Here is a 20,541-nt window from a genome sequence, read left to right as displayed (position 1 = left end):
TTCCCCAACATTACCCCTTTTATATGGTACGAGCCCTCTCCACGTTCAGCATCTTCTATCATAGATCTGGCCAGTGCCAGTGACTCCCTGAGGTCTCGCTCCACCTCCTCTTCATCTTGTCCTGTTTTATTCTCACCTTCATCGTCCTTGTTGTGGTTCCTTCTTAATGAGGCCCCAGAGGAACATTGTCCTGGTGACGACCATGACCCTTCAGAGACTATTTGACTATCCCCCTGTGTTCTGTTTCTGAACCAGTCTGGGTTTGGAGTGGAAGAAAACTGAATCAGCTCTCTGTCTTCTCTCTTCAAAGGGCCTGGTTGAGACCCATTACCCCCCTCTTGTGGGTTGTTTAGTAGAGACCCACCATGTCCCTGTAGTGAGGCGGGGTTCGAACCACCCCCACGTCCCTGTGTGTGCGCTCTGTCCCTCTCCTTCCTTTCTCGATGATCAGGCCTCTCTTCACACACGAGTTGCCCTTCTTGGATCCCTAAAGTCATGCTTCCTTTTAGGTGTCCTTCATGCACCACAAACACTGGTGCCTGTACCACAGCAGGGGTCAAAAAAGGGTTTTGAGGGAGGTGGCTGAATGGATTTTGAGAATAGGGAGGAGGTGTTATTTTCTCTCCCTGTGGCAGTTCCGGGTATAGTTGGGTGGGGGCCGATGGGGTTGCTATGGTGGTAGGTGGGGCATCATTATTGTTGGGCCTGCCTTCTTTGGTGTCAGTTGGGGCTTCAGTGGCCACCCCCATCATATCAGGTTTCCTGTACGGGAGTGCTCTTCTAATTTCTTCAATTGCCCAAATTCCTATTTTCAGCTCAGCCTCTGCTCTTTCCCTATGCTTTGTTCCTTCCTTTTTGAATAAGTGGTTCTTATTCCTTTCAACTTCACGTTCTATCCCTTCTTTCACTACTTCCTCTAATTCCTTCTCCATAGTGAGGAGTTGCCCTTTTGATGGGGCCACCCCACTGAGGTATCCTGCTTGGGTCCATTTTAGCCTCACACCTTCCCAAACCTTCTTAACTTCCTTATACTGCATCTTTCCCCCTGATCTATCTTTCATTCTCTGATCTAAGTATTCATTGAATTTGTGTTTGGGGACGGTGGTCGTGGCCATTTTGTCGTTAAGCTATGTCTGGCTCTATGCTATTTTGTTGCACTTAGCCCATCACTGGCCAAAACTAACAATGTATCTCTGGTGCTGACACAGTCTTATCTCTGGTGTCTGTCTCCCCCTTGTGTACAAAGAATGTTATTGCTTTATGTTTGGCGAATTAATTAAATACTTTCCCAAAGTATTTCGGCAATATCCTTTTGGAACACTCTACTAGTATTATCTAGCGCTTCTATTTTAAATATAATAATAATTTTAGGAACTATTTTCAAACAGTTATTATTCGTTTTCACTTTTTCAATTATTTAAATACTTTGCCAAAACATTTCAGAAATGTCCTTTCGTGACATTATATTAGTATATTCAAGCGTTTCTAGAATAAATATTTAATTAATTCTAGGACTCATTTTTCTCAAACTAATTAAAAAACTGAAAACTCAAAAACTAACTTAATTAATTAAATACTTTCCCAAAGTATTCCAAACGTGTCCTTTTAGGACAATATATGGTGTATCCTAGCGCTTCTAGAATAATTATCAAATTAATTCTAACCCTTAAGGATTTACCAACAGCACCAGAGGGAAAAATCAGGTCAATTTATCAGCAGAAAATAGCTGCTTCTCTGACCCGGCGGTCACTTCCAACACAGCCTCAATTTAGCATATGGCTAATTATTAGCAATCGGTCTCGTGGAACGTTCAATCACTCACATTAATTTGGAGAGTTTCAGGTTTAAATACCATTACTCCTATTTCAAGCTTAGATTTACCACCGATGCTCCTAGTTGAAGAATATTTCGACTAGTCCCAGATTACTAATGCGACTTGAATCCCAATGTGCCAAGCTTAGATTTATCACCGATGCTTCTAGTGGAGTGCCATTTCCACTAGCCTCTGATTACTAATACGACTTGAACAGGCTACATTACATTTCAACACTTTGAGTTTCAAGTTTAATACCATTACTCCTATATCAAGCTTAGGTTTATCACCGATGCTCCTAGTGGGGTGCCATGTCCACTAGTCCCAGATTACTAATACGACTTGAACGGCGTCAAGCTTAGATTTATCCCCGATACTCCTAGTTGAAGAACAATTCAACTAGTTCCAGATTACTAATTCGACTTGAACAGCCTCAAGCTTAGATTTATCCCCGATACTCCTAGTTGAAGAATAATTCAACTAGTTCCAGATTACTAATTCGACTTGATTTTATACTTCGCAAATATCTTTACACAATGCCTTAGATTCTAAACAATTCCACATAAATTTAGCAACAATTCACACTCACCACAGTACTTCTGATCATTGAATTTAGATATTGGCTATAATACAATATACAGATTTTGATTAAACAGGTATCTGCTCACCTTATAGTTTCGAGCTCTTTTGATCAGTTTCCTGGGTGAGTTGAATCGCGATTCTCCTTCAAAAAAGGTCACCTCTCCTTCTGGAATCTTTCTCCCACGCGTCTCCTGTCTGATCAATTTTCTATGGACCGAAATCAAAGGTGTATTACCATCCTCTGCTTACCAAGTCTGTTGATAATTCGTTTTACTTGAGACAGGAGATCAAGTGGAGACATAGGACGAGGTGGATAATTGTATAATAAGGCCGTTTTATTCAAGTGTAAAGATATTAGGCAAAGCGTGCAGCACGGCTCTTTCTGTCTGATTTGTATGAAATCGTCCGGAAGAGAGAGCGCTCTACACAGTACATACAGATTATATAGACAACTAGCAAAGTAGGTTGATCTTGAAGTCTGGCCTTCCGATTGGTCGATCTGGGTCGTGGGTAATCCTGTTCGGCCTGATGTCGACGTTCCATTGGTTCCTGAGATTGTTCGTTGTCTGGAGCTCCAACCCTGAGTTGTGAGTGTCTGAGTGATTGTCATGGGGGAGGGAAGTTGTGGGTGTCGTGCATGTGTCCAATGAGTCCAGCATATGTCCAATAGAAAGAGGGAGTGTGTATATTGTGTCAACCATAGCTAATGTTGAGAAGTTGTTAAAACAAGTTACCAATATCTAATACAATTCCTTACACAACCCTTTTATATAAACCTTTTAAGGTAGTAAGAAAATAAACATTCACTTAATATTTCAATAAGTCACCTGCTAGTAAATCACCTGCTGGCAATAGCTGGCGTGACATTGTAGTGCAGTGACCAACGGTGCTAGTTAACTCGTCATTAACACGGCTAGCTAAGACAGCAAAAACTTGGTTAACTGGCTGAAATAGGTCTTCAATTCATGAACGGCAAAATAAACATATACGTAGCCACATTCGCTATTGACTTTAGGATATATGAACCAGTTTTGCAAAACCACTATTGTGTTATACAGTTTTAAACAGTTTTTATGTACAGAGGAAGAGGACTCGAACCTGCTCTCAGAATCTCTCTCAGACTGAGGAGCGGGCAGACCAACTTCCCAAATAGGGGAGAAGCACTCAAAACCCACTAGTTGTTCTTTCAAAGAAAATAATACAAAAATGGTAAGTCCGAAGACCTCTCGTATTACCAACCTTACTACAATGGCAGCAAATATTTTTATGAATTCAGTAACACATAATGAAAGGAAACTTTATTTACATCACCCCTTTTCCTGAGGTGAATGGTTTCACCCACTACTCTCCCGGAACTGAGGCTTTGAGATCTACAGTTTCACTTTGTTACACCTTTGATGAGCAAAATGTAATATTCATATGTCTAAACATACTGAATTACAGCATTTTACCGCCGTATCATACTGTGCTATGATTGGTTAAGACCACCCAGATGGTTAGGTCATGGTCAGTTGATCATGGTTGGAGATACGTGAACATGCTAGTTGTAGCTAGCTAATAAAGAGATACGTTAAGAAATATCCTGTAGTACTGCATTTTATTATTTTGTACAAAGCGTGCAAAACAAGACAGGTGACTTCATATACATTATAGCAGGGGGTCGGCAACGTTTTTCAATTTACAAATGAGCCTCCAATTTCTAAAGATCTGCGTGCCTGTATAACGCCCCACCCAGCGGACTGTCGACCAATCACGTTCACGTTGTCATGCCGCGTCACGCGGTTGCTAAACCAATCGTAACGTAATATCTTCTCAGTCAGTGTACTTTATGTCAAGAAACTGCCTATTAATCTGCCAAGTTAATTATCTCACATCTCGGAAAATATCTTTAATGTTGTACTTCTTTTTGACAAAATTCATGCTCATGTTGGGTTTTTAATCTAGAGCCCAACAGACTCCTATTCAAACCTTGAAAGCCTCTCCTTGTCCCTCAATCACCCAGAATGCACCGCGCCGCCTTTTGAAGTAGCAATGGCAACGTTTCCCATCTCCGCAAAATTATTTCTGAAGTTGTGAATGTTAGATTCCACTCTGTGAGACACATCGATCTGCAGGTTGAATATGGTGAGATTGTAGACTCCTAAATTGATAGTGCAGTTTGTTTAGGTGATTTAACAGCTAGTTAGCTACTTCACATGCTGATATTGTCTTTGGTATTATTGTGTGTAGATACGTTTAGCTACCAGCCAGCCCATACAGAGAGCATTGCATTGTGGATTTTGTAGTCGACTTGAGCTGCAACAGATTTCCACAACGATGTTCCATCTTGTTACCAACCTTATTATTAGGGATGCACCGATATTACATTTTTGGCCGATACAGATATCCAATATTTTCCTTGCCAAAAAGAAACCATACCGATAACCGATATAAAACATATTGTGACCTTTTAAGCATTCTAGTACAGTTAAATAGTTAATGTCTGGGGGCATTTCTGTTCGTTTTTGCTGTTCTCCAAATAGTACTTTAGAGTTTATAGTACAGTAAATTAGTAAATTAGCTTCAACTGGTGGAGGGATTCTACACACCCCATTTAGCCATACCCTAGGTTTAGCTGTATTTCTACACACCCCATTTAGCCATACCCTAGGTTTAGCTGTATTTCTACACATCCCATTTAGCCATACCCTAGGTTTAGCTGTATTTCTACACACCCCATTTAGCCATACCCTAGGTTTAGCTGTATTTCTACACACCCCATTTAGCCATACCCTGCGTGCAAAACAAAACACATAACAGCTAATAACGTAGCTAAATATTAACATTATCCTCAATCGAGATATCTGTCCGTCGTTTCAGCTCCAACTGAACTTAAAGGTGCATTTCAGACACACATCTTCGTGGCCATTCAGGATGTAGTGTACTCAGACTGTCTAGCTCTAGCTAATAACACAGCATAGTAGGCTATTGGTTGACAGACAGCCGCTAATCAGATCACATCACCGCCAGATAATTAACTAAAGATGCTGAAAATGGAGGGACTCGGGCCGAAGATGGACCCGGAAGAGATGAAGAGGAAGATGTACAACAACAACAAGCTGGTGAAGTTGCTACCCAACAGGAACAACCATGACAACAACAACAAGCTGATGAAGTTGCTACCCAACAGCAACAACCATGACAACAACAACGACAACAACAAGCTGGTGAAGTTGCTTCCCAACAGGAACAACCATGACAACAACAACAACAAGCTGATGAAGTTGCTACCCAACAGCAACAACCGTGACGACAACAACAACAACAAGCTGGTGAAGTTGCTACCCAACAGGAACTACCATGACAACAACAATGACAACAACAAGCTGGTGAAGTTGCTACCCAACAGGAACAACCATGACAACAACAACAACAAGCTGGTGAAGTTGCTACCCAACAGGAACAACCATGACAACAACAACAACAAGCTGGTGAAGTTGCTACCCAACAGGAACAACCATGACAACAACAACAACAACAAGCTGGTGAAGTTGCTACCCAACAGGAATAACCATGACAAGAACAACAACAAGCTGGTGAAGTTGCTTCCCAACAGGAACTACCATGACAACAACAACAACAACAAGCTGGTGAAGTTGCTACCCAACAGGAATAACCATGACAACAACAACAACAACAAGCTGGTGAAGTTGCTACCCAACAGGAATAACCATGACAACAACAACAACAACAAGCTGGTGAAGTTGCTACCCAACAGGAATAACCATGACAACAACAACAACAACAAGCTGGTGAAGTTGCTTCCCAACAGGAACTACCATGACAACAACAACAAGCTTGGTGAAGTTGCTACCCAACAGGAATAACCATGACAACAACAACAACAACAAGCTGGTGAAGTTGCTACCCAACAGGAATAACCATGACAACAACAACAAGCTGGTGAAGTTGCTACCCAACAGGAACTACCATGACAACAACAACAACAACAAGCTGGTGAAGTTGCTACCCAACAGGAATAACCATGACAACAACAACAACAACAAGCTGGTGAAGTTGCTTCCCAACAGGAACTACCATGACAACAACAACAACAACAAGCTGGTGAAGTTGCTACCCAACAGGAATAACCATGACAACAACAACAACAACAAGCTGGTGAAGTTGCTTCCCAACAGGAACAACCATGACAACAACAACAACAACAAGCTGGTGAAGTTGCTTCCCAACAGGAATAACCATGACAACAACAACAAGCTGGTGAAGTTGCTACCCAACAGGAACTACCATGACAACAACAACAACAACAAGCTGGTGAAGTTGCTACCCAACAGGAATAACCATGACAACAACAACAACAACAAGCTGGTGAAGTTGCTTCCCAACAGGAACTACCATGACAACAACAACAACAACAAGCTGGTGAAGTTGCTACCCAACAGGAATAACCATGACAACAACAACAACAACAAGCTGGTGAAGTTGCTTCCCAACAGGAACTACCATGACAACAACAACAACAACAAGCTGGTGAAGTTGCTTCCCAACAGAAACTACCATGACAACAACAACAACAACAAGCTGGTGAAGTTGCTTCCCAACAGAAACTACCATGACAACAACAACAACAACAAGCTGGTGAAGTTGCTTCCCAACAGGAACTACCATGACAACAACAACAACAACAAGCTTGTGAAGTTGCTACCCAACAGGAATAACCATGACAACAACAACAAGCAGGTGAAGTTGCTACCCAACAGGAACAACCAATATGTTTAAGTTATATATTCTACCAAGTGTTAATGTCACCACCATGGATGTTTAAGTTATATATTCTACCAAGTGTTAATGTCACCACCATGATTGTTTAAGTTATATAGTCTACCAAGTGTTAATGTCACCACCATGGATGTTTAAGTTATATAGTCTACCAAGTGTTAATGTCACCACCATGGATGTTTAAGTTATATATTCTACCAAGTGTTAATGTCACCACCATGATTGTTTAAGTTATATATTCTACCAAGTGTTAATGTCACCACCATGGATGTTTAAGTTATATATTCTACCAAGTGTTAATGTCACCACCATGGATGTTTAAGTTATATAGTCTACCAAGTGTTAATGTCACCACCATGGATGTTTAAGTTATATAGTCTACCAAGTGTTAATGTCACCACCATGGATGTTTAAGTTATATATTCTACCAAGTGTTAATGTCACCACCATGGATGTTTAAGTTATATATTCTACCAAGTGTTAATGTCACCACCATGGAGGTTTAAGTTATATAGTCTACCAAGTGTTAATGTCACCACCATGGATGTTTAAGTTATATAGTCTACCAAGTGTTAATGTCTCCACCATGGATGTTTAAGTTATATATTCTACCAAGTGTTAATGTCACCACCATGGATGTTTAAGTTATATATTCTACCAAGTGTTAATGTCACCACCATGGATGTTTAAGTTATATAGTCTACCAAGTGTTAATGTCACCACCATGGATGTTTAAGTTATATATTCTACCAAGTGTTAATGTCACCACCATGGATGTTTAAGTTATATAGTCTACCAAGGGTTAATGTCACCACCATGGATGTTTAAGTTATATAGTCTACCAAGTGTTAATGTCACCACCATGGATGTTTAAGTTATATATTCTACCAAGTGTTAATGTCACTGTAGGGGGTGAGTTCCAGAGACCCTCCTCATTGTTAATTAAGGGACTTTAAGATTCATATGTTTTGCTGCAGGCCTTATAATAGATACTGTTGCTATGTGTCTAAACTCTGCCACTCTTCGTTGTACAAGCATCTATATTAGTCTTTGTGGTTAAGCTCTGGCTGTTGTGAGTGTGTGCTTGCAGGCTGGGTCTGAGTCAGACTGAAACTAGATAAAGAGAAGTAACCACTGTCTGGTTTTGACATGTTGATCTTGTGTGACAGTGGACAATGCTAATGAATTCAGAGAAGCTACTGTACTAGGTTGTCTTATAAGGTAACCTCATCTTATTGATACACACACACATTGACGTAGGTGATCATACCACTAAAGAGTGATCACATGTATATAATCAGCTGTGCCCTGAGGTGGGGTGCAGAACTTACTCTGAAACATACATGATGTGTTTCCTTTGTCAACTTCTGTCTGCAATTGCATTAATAAATGAATGATTTATTTACTTAAAGATAATGTCTGATTACTGATTTCACCAATAAGCAAATGATTGACAAGGAACAAGGAACCTGCCCCGACATCACCACCATGGATGTTTAAGTTATATATTCTACCAAGTGTTAATGTCACCACCATGGATGTTTAAGTTATATAGTCTACCAAGTGTTAATGTCACCACCATGGATGTTTAAGTTATATAGTCTACCAAGTGTTAATGTCTCCACCATGGATGTTTAAGTTATATATTCTACCAAGTGTTAATGTCACCACCATGGATGTTTAAGTTATATATTCTACCAAGTGTTAATGTCACCACCATGGATGTTTAAGTTATATAGTCTACCAAGTGTTAATGTCACCACCATGGATGTTTAAGTTATATAGTCTACCAAGTGTTAATGTCACCACCATGGATGTTTAAGTTATATAGTCTACCAAGTGTTAATGTCACCACCATGGATGTTTAAGTTATATAGTCTACCAAGTGTCAATGTCACCACCATGATTGTTTAAGTTATATATTCTACCAAGTGTTAATGTCACCACCATGGATGTTTAAGTTATATATTCTACCAAGTGTTAATGTCACCACCACGGATGTTTAAGTTATATATTCTACCAAGTGTTAATGTCACCACCATGGATGTTTAAGTTATATAGTCTACCAAGTGTTAATGTCACCACCATGGATGTTTAAGTTATATATTCTACCAAGTGTTAATGTCACCACCATGGATGTTTAGGTTATATAGTCTACCAAGGGTTAATGTCACCACCATGGATGTTTAAGTTATATAGTCTACCAAGTGTTAATGTCACCACCATGGATGTTTAAGTTATATAGTCTACCAAGTGTTAATGTCACCACCATGGATGTTTAAGTTATATATTCTACCAAGTGTTAATGTCACCACCATGGATGTTTAAGTTATATAGTCTACCAAGTGTTAATGTCACCACCATGGATGTTTAAGTTATATAGTCTACCAAGTGTCAATGTCACCACCATGATTGTTTAAGTTATATATTCTACCAAGTGTTAATGTCACCACCATGGATGTTTAAGTTATATAGTCTACCAAGGGTTAATGTCACCACCATGGATGTTTAAGTTATATATTCTACCAAGTGTTAATGTCACCACCATGGATGTAGAAGTTATATAGTCTACCAAGTGTTAATGTCACCACCATGGATGTTTAAGTTACAGTGGGGCAAAAAAGGTATTTAGTCAGCCACCAATTGTGCAAGTTCTCCCACTTAAAAAGATGAGAGAGGCCTGTAATTTTCATCATAGGTACACTTCAACTATGCCAGAAAAAATGAGATTTTTTTTCTCCAGAAAATCACATTGTAGGATTTTTTATGAATTTATTTGCAAATTATGGTGGAAAATAAGTATTTGGTCAATAACAAAAGTTTATCTCAATACTTTGTTATATACCCTTTGTTGGCAATGACAGAGGTCAAACGTTTTCTGTAAGTCTTCACAAGGTTTTCACACACTGTTGCTGGTATTTTGGCCCATTCCTCCATGCAGATCTCCTCTAGAACAGTGATGTTTTGGGGCTGTTGCTGGGCAACACGGACTTTCAACTCCCTCCAAAGATTTTCTATGGGGTTGAGATCTGGAGACTGGCTAGGCCACTCCAGGACCTTGAAATGCTTCTTACGAAGCCACTCCGTTGCCCGGGCGGTGTGTTTGGGATCATTGTCATGCTGAAAGACCCAGCCACGTTTCATCTTCAATGCCCTTGCTGATGGAAGGAGGTTTTCACTCAAAATCTCACGATACATGGCCCCATTCATTCTGTCCTTTACACGGATCAGTCGTCCTGGTCCCTTTGCAGAAAAACAGCCCCAAAGCATGATGTTTCCACCCCCATGCTTCACAGTAGGTATGGTGTTCTTTGGATGCAACTCAGCATTCTTTGTCCTCCAAACACGACGAGTTGAGTTTTTACCAAAAAGTTATATTTTGGTTTCATCTGACCATATGACATTCTCCCAATCTTCTTCTGGATCATCCAAATGCTCTCTAGCAAACTTCAGACGGGCCTGGACATGTACTGGCTTAAGCAGGGGGACACGTCTGGCACTGCAGGATTTGAGTCCCTGGCGGCGTAGTGTGTTACTGATGGTAGGCTTTGTTACTTTGGTCCCAGCTCTCTGCAGGTCATTCACTAGGTCCCCCCGTGTGGTTCTGGGATTTTTGCTCACCGTTCTTGTGATCATTTTGACCCCACGGGGTGAGATCTTGCGTGGAGCCCCAGATCGAGGGAGATTATCAGTGGTCTTGTATGTCTTCCATTTCCTAATAATTGCTCCCACAGTTGATTTCTTCAAACCAAGCTGCTTACCTATTGCAGATTCAGTCTTCCCAGCCTGGTGCAGGTCTACAATTTTGTTTCTGGTGTCCTTTGATAGCTCTTTGGTCTTGGCCATAGTGGAGTTTGGAGTGTGACTGTTTGAGGTTGTGGACAGGTGTCTTTTATACTGATAACAAGTTCAAACAGGTGCCATTAATACAGGTAAGGAGTGGAGGACAGAGGAGCCTCTTAAAGAAGAAGTTACAGGTCTGTGAGAGCCAGAAATCTTGCTTGTTTGTAGGTGACCAAATACTTATTTTCCACCATAATTTTCAAATAAATTCATTAAAAATCCTACAATGTGATTTTCTGGATTTTTTTTCTCATTTTGTCTGTCATAGTTGAAGTGTACCTATGATGAAAATTACAGGCCTCTCTCATCTTTTTAAGTGGGAGAACTTGCACAATTGGTGGCTGACTAAATACTTTTTTGCCCCACTGTATATAGTCTACCAAGTGTTAATGTCACCACCATGGATGTTTAAGTTATATAGTCTACCAAGTGTTAATGTCACCACCATGGAGGTTTAAGTTATATATTCTACCAAGTGTTAATGTCACCACCATGGATGTTTAAGTTATATAGTCTACCAAGTGTTAATGTCACCACCATGGAGGTTTAAGTTATATATTCTACCAAGTGTTAATGTCACCACCATGGATGTTTAAGTTATATAGTCTACCAAGTGTTAATGTCACCACCATGGAGGTTTAAGTTATATATTCTACCAAGTGTTAATGTCACCACCATGGAGGTTTAAGTTATATATTCTACCAAGTGTTAATGTCACCACCATGGATGTTTAAGTTATATAGTCTACCAAGTGTTAATGTCACCACCATGGAGGTTTAAGGTATATATTCTACCAAGTGTTAATGTCACTGCAGGGGGTGGGTCCCAAAGACCCTCCCCATTATTGATTAAGGGGACCTTAGGATTCATATCTTTTGCTGCAGGCCTTATAATAGATACTGTTGCTATGTGTCTAAACTCTGCCACTATACGTTGTACAAGCATCTATATTAGTCTTTGTGGTTAAGCCCTGGCTGTTGTGAGTGTGTGCTTACAGGCTGGGTCTGAGTCAGACTGAAACTAGACAAAGAGAAGTAACCACTGTCTGGTTTTGACATGTTGATCTTGTGTGACAGTGGACAATGCTAATGAATTCAGAGATGTTACTGAACTAGGTTGTCTTATAAGGTAACCTCAGCTTATTGATACACACATACATTGACGTAGGTGATCATACCACTAGGGAGTGATCACATGTATATAATCAGCTGTGTCCTGAGGTGGGGTGCAGAACTTACCCTGAAACATACATGCTGTGTTCCCGTTGTCAACTTCTGTCTGAAATTGCATTAATAAATGAATGATTGATTTACTTAAAGATAATGTCTGATTACTGATTTCACCAATAAGCAAATGATTGACAAGGAACAAGGAACCTGCCCCGACATCACCACCATGGATGTTTAAGTTATATATTCTACCAAGTGTTAATGTCACCACCATGGATGTTTAAGTTATATATTCTACCAAGTATTAATGTCACCACCATGGATGTTTAAGTTATATAGTCTACCAAGTGTTAATGTCACCACCATGGATGTTTAAGTTATATATTCTACCAAGTATTAATGTCACCACCATGGAGGTTTAAGTTATATAGTCTACCAAGTGTTAATGTCACCACCATGGATGTTTAAGTTATATAGTCTACCAAGTGTTAATGTCACCACCATGGATGTTTAAGTTATATATTCTACCAAGTGTTAATGTCTCCACCATGGATGTTTAAGTTATATATTCTACCAAGTGTTAATGTCACCACCATGGATGTTTAAGTTATATATTCTACCAAGTGTTAATGTCACCACCATGGATGTTTAAGTTATATATTCTACCAAGTGTTAATGTCACCACCATGGATGTTTAAGTTATATATTCTACCAAGTGTTAATGTCTCCACCATGGATGTTTAAGTTATATATTCTACCAAGTGTTAATGTCACCACCATGGATGTTTAAGTTATATATTCTACCAAGTGTTAATGTCTCCACCATGGATGTTTAAGTTATATATTCTACCAAGTGTTAATGTCACCACCATGATTGTTTAAGTTATATATTCTACCAAGTGTTAATGTCACCACCATGGATGTTTAAGTTATATAGTCTACCAAGTGTTAATGTCACCACCATGGATGTTTAAGTTATATAGTCTACCAAGTGTTAATGTCACCACCATGGATGTTTAAGTTATATAGTCTACCAAGTGTTAATGTCTCCACCATGGATGTTTAAGTTATATATTCTACCAAGTGTTAATGTCACCACCATGATTGTTTAAGTTATATATTCTACCAAGTGTTAATGTCACCACCATGGATGTTTAAGTTATATAGTCTACCAAGTGTTAATGTCACCACCATGGATGTTTAAGTTATATAGTCTACCAAGTGTTAATGTCACCACCATGGATGTTTAAGTTATATAGTCTACCAAGTGTTAATGTCACCACCATGGATGTTTAAGTTATATAGTCTACCAAGTGTTAATGTCACCACCATGGATGTTTAAGTTATATATTCTACCAAGTGTTAATGTCACCACCATGGATGTTTAAGTTATATAGTCTACCAAGTGTTAATGTCACCACCATGGATGTTTAAGTTATATAGTCTACCAAGTGTTAATGTCACCACCATGGATGTTTAAGTTATATATTCTACCAAGTGTTAATGTCACCACCATGGATGTTTAAGTTATATATTCTACCAAGTGTTAATGTCACCACCATGGATGTTTAAGTTATATATTCTACCAAGTGTTAATGTCACCACCATGATTGTTTAAGTTATATATTCTACCAAGTGTTAATGTCACCACCATGGATGTTTAAGTTATATATTCTACCAAGTGTTAATGTCACCACCATGGATGTTTAAGTTATATATTCTACCAAGTGTTAATGTCACCACCATGGATGTTTAAGTTATATATTCTACCAAGTGTTAATGTCACCACCATGGATGTTTAAGTTATATAGTCTACCAAGTGTTAATGTCACCACCATGGATGTTTAAGTTATATAGTCTACCAAGTGTTAATGTCACCACCATGGATGTTTAAGTTATATATTCTACCAAGTGTTAATGTCACCACCATGGATGTTTAAGTTATATATTCTACCAAGTATTAATGTCACCACCATGGATGTTTAAGTTATATATTCTACCAAGTGTTAATGTCACCACCATGGATGTTTAAGTTATATATTCTACCAAGTGTTAATGTCACCACCATGGATGTTTAAGTTATATAGTCTACCAAGTGTTAATGTCACCACCATGGATGTTTAAGTTATATAGTCTACCAAGTGTTAATGTCACCACCATGGATGTTTAAGTTATATATTCTACCAAGTGTTAATGTCACCACCATGGATGTTTAAGTTATATAGTCTACCAAGTGTTAATGTCACCACCATGGATGTTTAAGTTATATAGTCTACCAAGTGTTAATGTCACCACCATGGATGTTTAAGTTATATATTCTACCAAGTGTTAATGTCACCACCATGGATGTTTAAGTTATATAGTCTACCAAGTGTTAATGTCACCACCATGGATGTTTAAGTTATATATTCTACCAAGTGTTAATGTCACCACCATGGATGTTTAAGTTATATAGTCTACCAAGTGTTAATGTCACCACCATGGATGTTTAAGTTATATAGTCTACCAAGTGTTAATGTCACCACCATGGATGTTTAAGTTATATATTCTACCAAGTGTTAATGTCACCACCATGGATGTTTAAGTTATATATTCTACCAAGTGTTAATGTCACCACCATGGATGTTTAAGTTATATATTCTACCAAGTGTTAATGTCACCATGATGGATGTTTAAGTTATATATTCTACCAAGTGTTAATGTCACCACCATGGATGTTTAAGTTATATATTCTACCAAGTGTTAATGTCACCACCATGGATGTTTAAGTTATATATTCTACCAAGTGTTAATGTCACCACCATGGATGTTTAAGTTATATATTCTACCAAGTGTTAATGTCACCACCATGGATGTTTAAGTTATATATTCTACCAAGTGTTAATGTCACCACCATGGATGTTTAAGTTATATATTCTACCAAGTGTTAATGTCACCACCATGGATGTTTAAGTTATATATTCTACCAAGTGTTAATGTCACCACCATGGATGTTTAAGTTATATATTCTACCAAGTGTTAATGTCACCACCATGGATGTTTAAGTTATATATTCTACCAAGTGTTAATGTCACCACCATGGATGTTTAAGTTATATATTCTACCAAGTGTTAATGTCACCACCATGGATGTTTAAGTTATATATTCTACCAAGTGTTAATGTCATCACCATGGATGTTTAAGTTATATATTCTACCAAGTGTCAATGTCACCACCATGGATGTTTAAGTTATATAGTCTACCAAGTGTTAATGTCACCACCATGGATGTTTAAGTTATATATTCTACCAAGTGTTAATGTCACCACCATGGATGTTTAAGTTATATAGTCTACCAAGTGTTAATGTCACCACCATGGATGTTTAAGTTATATATTCTACCAAGTGTCAATGTCACCACCATGGATGTTTAAGTTATATAGTCTACCAAGTGTTAATGTCACCACCATGGATGTTTAAGTTATATATTCTACCAAGTGTTAATGTCACCACCATGGATGTTTAAGTTATATATTCTACCAAGTGTTAATGTCACCACCATGGATGTTTAAGGTATATATTCTACCAAGTGTTAATGTCACCACCATGGATGTTTAAGTTATATATTCTACCAAGTGTTAATGTCACCACCATGGATGTTTAAGGTATATATTCTACCAAGTGTTAATGTCACCACCATGGATGTTTAAGTTATATATTCTACCAAGTGTTAATGTCTCCACCATGGATGTTTAAGTTATATATTCTACCAAGTGTTAATGTCACCATGATGGATGTTTAAGTTATATATTCTACCAAGTGTTAATGTCACCACCATGGATGTTTAAGTTATATATTCTACCAAGTGTTAATGTCACCACCATGGATGTTTAAGTTATATAGTCTACCAAGTGTTAATGTCACCACCATGATTGTTTAAGTTATATAGTCTACCAAGTGTTAATGTCACCACCATGGATGTTTAAGTTATATAGTCTACCAAGTGTTAATGTCACCACCATGGATGTTTAAGTTATATATTCTACCAAGTGTTAATGTCACCACCATGGATGTTTAAGTTATATATTCTACCAAGTGTTAATGTCACCACCATGGATGTTTAAGTTATATATTCTACCAAGTGTTAATGTCACCACCATGGATGTTTAAGGTATATATTCTACCAAGTGTTAATGTCACCACCATGGATGTTTAAGTTATATATTCTACCAAGTGTTAATGTCACCACCATGGATGTTTAAGTTATATATTCTACCAAGTGTTAATGTCACCACCATGGATGTTTAAGTTATATATTCTACCAAGTGTTAATGTCACCACCATGGATGTTTAAGTTATATATTCTACCAAGTGTTAATGTCACCACCATGGATGTTTAAGTTATATAGTCTACCAAGTGTTAATGTCACCACCATGATTGTTTAAGTTATATAGTCTACCAAGTGTTAATGTCACCACCATGGATGTTTAAGTTATATAGTCTACCAAGTGTTAATGTCACCACCATGGATGTTTAAGTTATATATTCTACCAAGTGTTAATGTCACCACCATGGATGTTTAAGTTATATATTCTACCAAGTGTTAATGTCACCACCATGGATGTTTAAGTTATATATTCTACCAAGTGTTAATGTCACCACCATGGATGTTTAAGGTATATATTCTACCAAGTGTTAATGTCACCACCATGGATGTTTAAGTTATATATTCTACCAAGTGTTAATGTCACCACCATGGATGTTTAAGTTATATATTCTACCAAGTGTTAATGTCACCACCATGGATGTTTAAGTTATATATTCTACCAAGTATTAATGTCACCACCATGGATGTTTAAGTTATATAGTCTACCAAGTGTTAATGTCACCACCATGGATGTTTAAGTTATATAGTCTACCAAGTGTTAATGTCACCACCATGGATGTTTAAGTTATATAGTCTACCAAGTGTTAATGTCTCCACCATGGATGTTTAAGTTATATATTCTACCAAGTGTCAATGTCACCACCATGGATGTTTAAGTTATATAGTCTACCAAGTGTTAATGTCACCACCATGGATGTTTAAGTTATATATTCTACCAAGTGTTAATGTCTCCACCATGGAGGTTTAAGTTATATAGTCTACCAAGTGTTAATGTCACCACCATGGATGTTTAAGTTATATATTCTACCAAGTGTTAATGTCTCCACCATGGATGTTTAAGTTATATAGCCTACCAAGTGTTAATGTCACCACCATGGATGTTTAAGTTATATATTCTACCAAGTGTTAATGTCACCACCATGGATGTTTAAGTTATATAGTCTACCAAGTGTTAATGTCACCACCATGGATGTTTAAGTTATATATTCTACCAAGTGTTAATGTCACCACCATGGATGTTTAAGTTATATATTCTACCAAGTGTTAATGTCACCACCATGGATGTTTAAGTTATATATTCTACCAAGTGTTAATGTCACCACCATGGATGTTTAAGGTATATATTCTACCAAGTGTTAATGTCACCACCATGGATGTTTAAGTTATATATTCTACCAAGTGTTAATGTCACCACCATGGATGTTTAAGTTATATATTCTACCAAGTGTTAATGTCACCACCATGGATGTTTAAGTTATATATTCTACCAAGTATTAATGTCACCACCATGGATGTTTAAGTTATATAGTCTACCAAGTGTTAATGTCACCACCATGGATGTTTAAGTTATATAGTCTACCAAGTGTTAATGTCACCACCATGGATGTTTAAGTTATATAGTCTACCAAGTGTTAATGTCTCCACCATGGATGTTTAAGTTATATATTCTACCAAGTGTCAATGTCACCACCATGGATGTTTAAGTTATATAGTCTACCAAGTGTTAATGTCACCACCATGGATGTTTAAGTTATATATTCTACCAAGTGTTAATGTCTCCACCATGGAGGTTTAAGTTATATAGTCTACCAAGTGTTAATGTCACCACCATGGATGTTTAAGTTATATATTCTACCAAGTGTTAATGTCTCCACCATGGATGTTTAAGTTATATAGCCTACCAAGTGTTAATGTCACCACCATGGATGTTTAAGTTATATATTCTACCAAGTGTTAATGTCACCACCATGGATGTTTAAGTTATATATTCTACCAAGTGTTAATGTCACCACCATGGATGTTTAAGTTATATATTCTACCAAGTGTTAATGTCTCCACCATGGATGTTTAAGTTATATAGTCTACCAAGTGTTAATGTAACCACCATGGATGTTTAAGTTATATATTCTACCAAGTGTTAATGTCACCACCATGGATGTTTAAGTTATATATTCTACCAAGTGTTAATGTCACCACCATGGATGTTTAAGTTATATAGTCTACCAAGTGTTAATGTCACCACCATGGATGTTTAAGTTATATATTCTACCAAGTGTTAATGTCTCCACCATGGATGTTTAAGTTATATATTCTACCAAGTGTTAATGTCACCACCATGGATGTTTAAGTTATATATTCTACCAAGTGTTAATGTCACCACCATGGATGTGTAAGTTATATATTCTACCAAGTGTTAATGTCACCACCATGGATGTGTAAGTTATATATTCTACCAAGTGTTAATGTCTCCACCATGGATGTTTAAGTTATATAGTCTACCAAGGGTTAATGTCACCACCATGGATGTGTAAGTTATATATTCTACCAAGTGTTAATGTCACCACCATGGATGTGTAAGTTATATATTCTACCAAGTGTTAATGTCACCACCATGGATGTGTAAGTTATATATTCTACCAAGTGTTAATGTCTCCACCATGGATGTTTAAGTTATATAGTCTACCAAGTGTTAATGTCACCACCATGGATGTGTAAGTTATATATTCTACCAAGTGTTAATGTCACCACCATGGATGTGTAAGTTATATATTCTACCAAGTGTTAATGTCTCCACCATGGATGTTTAAGTTATATAGTCTACCAAGTGTTAATGTCACCACCATGGATGTTTAAGTTATATATTCTACCAAGTGTTAATGTCTCCACCATGGATGTTTAAGTTATATATTCTACCAAGTGTTAATGTCACCACCATGGATGTGTAAGTTATATATTCTACCAAGTGTTAATGTCACCACCATGGATGTGTAAGTTATATATTCTACCAAGTGTTAATGTCTCCACCATGGATGTTTAAGTTATATAGTCTACCAAGTGTTAATGTCTCCACCATGGATGTGTAAGTTATATATTCTACCAAGTGTTAATGTCACCACCATGGATGTTTAAGTTATATATTCTACCAAGTGTTAATGTCACCACCATGGATGTGTAAGTTATATATTCTACCAAGTGTTAATGTCACCACCATGGATGTGTAAGTTATATATTCTACCAAGTGTTAATGTCTCCACCATGGATGTGTAAGTTATATATTCTACCAAGTGTTAATGTCTCCACCATGGATGTGTAAGTTATATATTCTACCAAGTGTTAATGTCTCCACCATGGATGTGTAAGTTATATATTCTACCAAGTGTTAATGTCACCACCATGGATGTGTAAGTTATATATTCTACCAAGTGTTAATGTCTCCACCATGGATGTGTAAGTTATATATTCTACCAAGTGTTAATGTCTCCACCATGGATGTGTAAGTTATATATTCTACCAAGTGTTAATGTCACCACCATGGATGTTTAAGTTATATATTCTACCAAGTGTTAATGTCACCACCATGGATGTTTAAGTTATATATTCTACCAAGTGTTAATGTCTCCACCATGGATGTTTAAGTTATATATTCTACCAAGTGTTAATGTCACCACCATGGATGTTTAAGTTATATATTCTACCAAGTGTTAATGTCACCACCATGGATGTAGAAGTTATATATTCTACCAAGTGTTAATGTCTCCACCATGGATGTGTAAGTTATATATTCTACCAAGTGTTAATGTCTCCACCATGGATGTGTAAGTTATATATTCTACCAAGTGTTAATGTCTCCACCATGGATGTGTAAGTTATATATTCTACCAAGTGTTAATGTCACCACCATGGATGTTTAAGTTATATATTCTACCAAGTGTTAATGTCTCCACCATGGATGTGTAAGTTATATATTCTACCAAGTGTTAATGTCACCACCATGGATGTGTAAGTTATATATTCTACCAAGTGTTAATGTCTCCACCATGGATGTGTAAGTTATATATTCTACCAAGTGTTAATGTCTCCACCATGGATGTGTAAGTTATATATTCTACCAAGTGTTAATGTCACCACCATGGATGTTTAAGTTATATATTCTACCAAGTGTTAATGTCACCACCATGGATGTTTAAGTTATATAGTCTACCAAGTGT

At 37.6% G+C, this 20,541-nt stretch overlaps 1 protein-coding gene and 1 long non-coding RNA gene across 3 annotated transcripts; both read left to right on the top strand.

Moving 5' to 3' along the window:
* Positions 1-3,213: 3,213 nt before the first annotated feature.
* LOC139577730 (uncharacterized protein DDB_G0292186-like) lies at positions 3,214-6,364 on the top strand. 2 transcript variants are annotated; one of them, XM_071404920.1, is made up of 2 exons: positions 3,214-3,604; positions 5,405-6,364. In XM_071404920.1, exon 2 carries the CDS (start codon positions 5,419-5,421, stop codon positions 6,259-6,261), a length of 843 nt encoding a protein of 280 aa, XP_071261021.1. In that variant the 5' UTR covers positions 3,214-3,604; positions 5,405-5,418; the 3' UTR covers positions 6,262-6,364. The 2 variants fall into 2 exon arrangements, with proteins under 2 accessions (XP_071261021.1, XP_071261020.1); XM_071404919.1 differs by lacking the exon at positions 3,214-3,604 and adding an exon at positions 4,404-4,519.
* A 3,515-nt stretch (positions 6,365-9,879) lies between these two features.
* LOC139577763 (uncharacterized) lies at positions 9,880-18,020 on the top strand. Its single transcript, XR_011675397.1, has 2 exons — positions 9,880-11,798; positions 12,610-18,020. It is a non-coding gene; the product is annotated as an uncharacterized lncRNA (long non-coding RNA).
* Positions 18,021-20,541: the final 2,521 nt, after the last annotated feature.

The sequence above is a fragment of the Salvelinus alpinus genome, chromosome 6 (genome assembly GCF_045679555.1).
Source record: "Salvelinus alpinus chromosome 6, SLU_Salpinus.1, whole genome shotgun sequence".
NCBI lineage: Eukaryota > Metazoa > Chordata > Actinopteri > Salmoniformes > Salmonidae > Salvelinus > Salvelinus alpinus.
The sequence above is the reverse complement of the archived record's forward strand: the minus strand, read 5'-3'. Positions and strand labels throughout refer to the sequence as shown.

Bases quoted from the DNA above. Each gene is read 5' to 3' on its own strand.
- LOC139577730 (XM_071404920.1), top strand. From the start codon at position 5,419: ATGCTGAAAATGGAGGGACTCGGGCCGAAGATGGACCCGGAAGAGATG.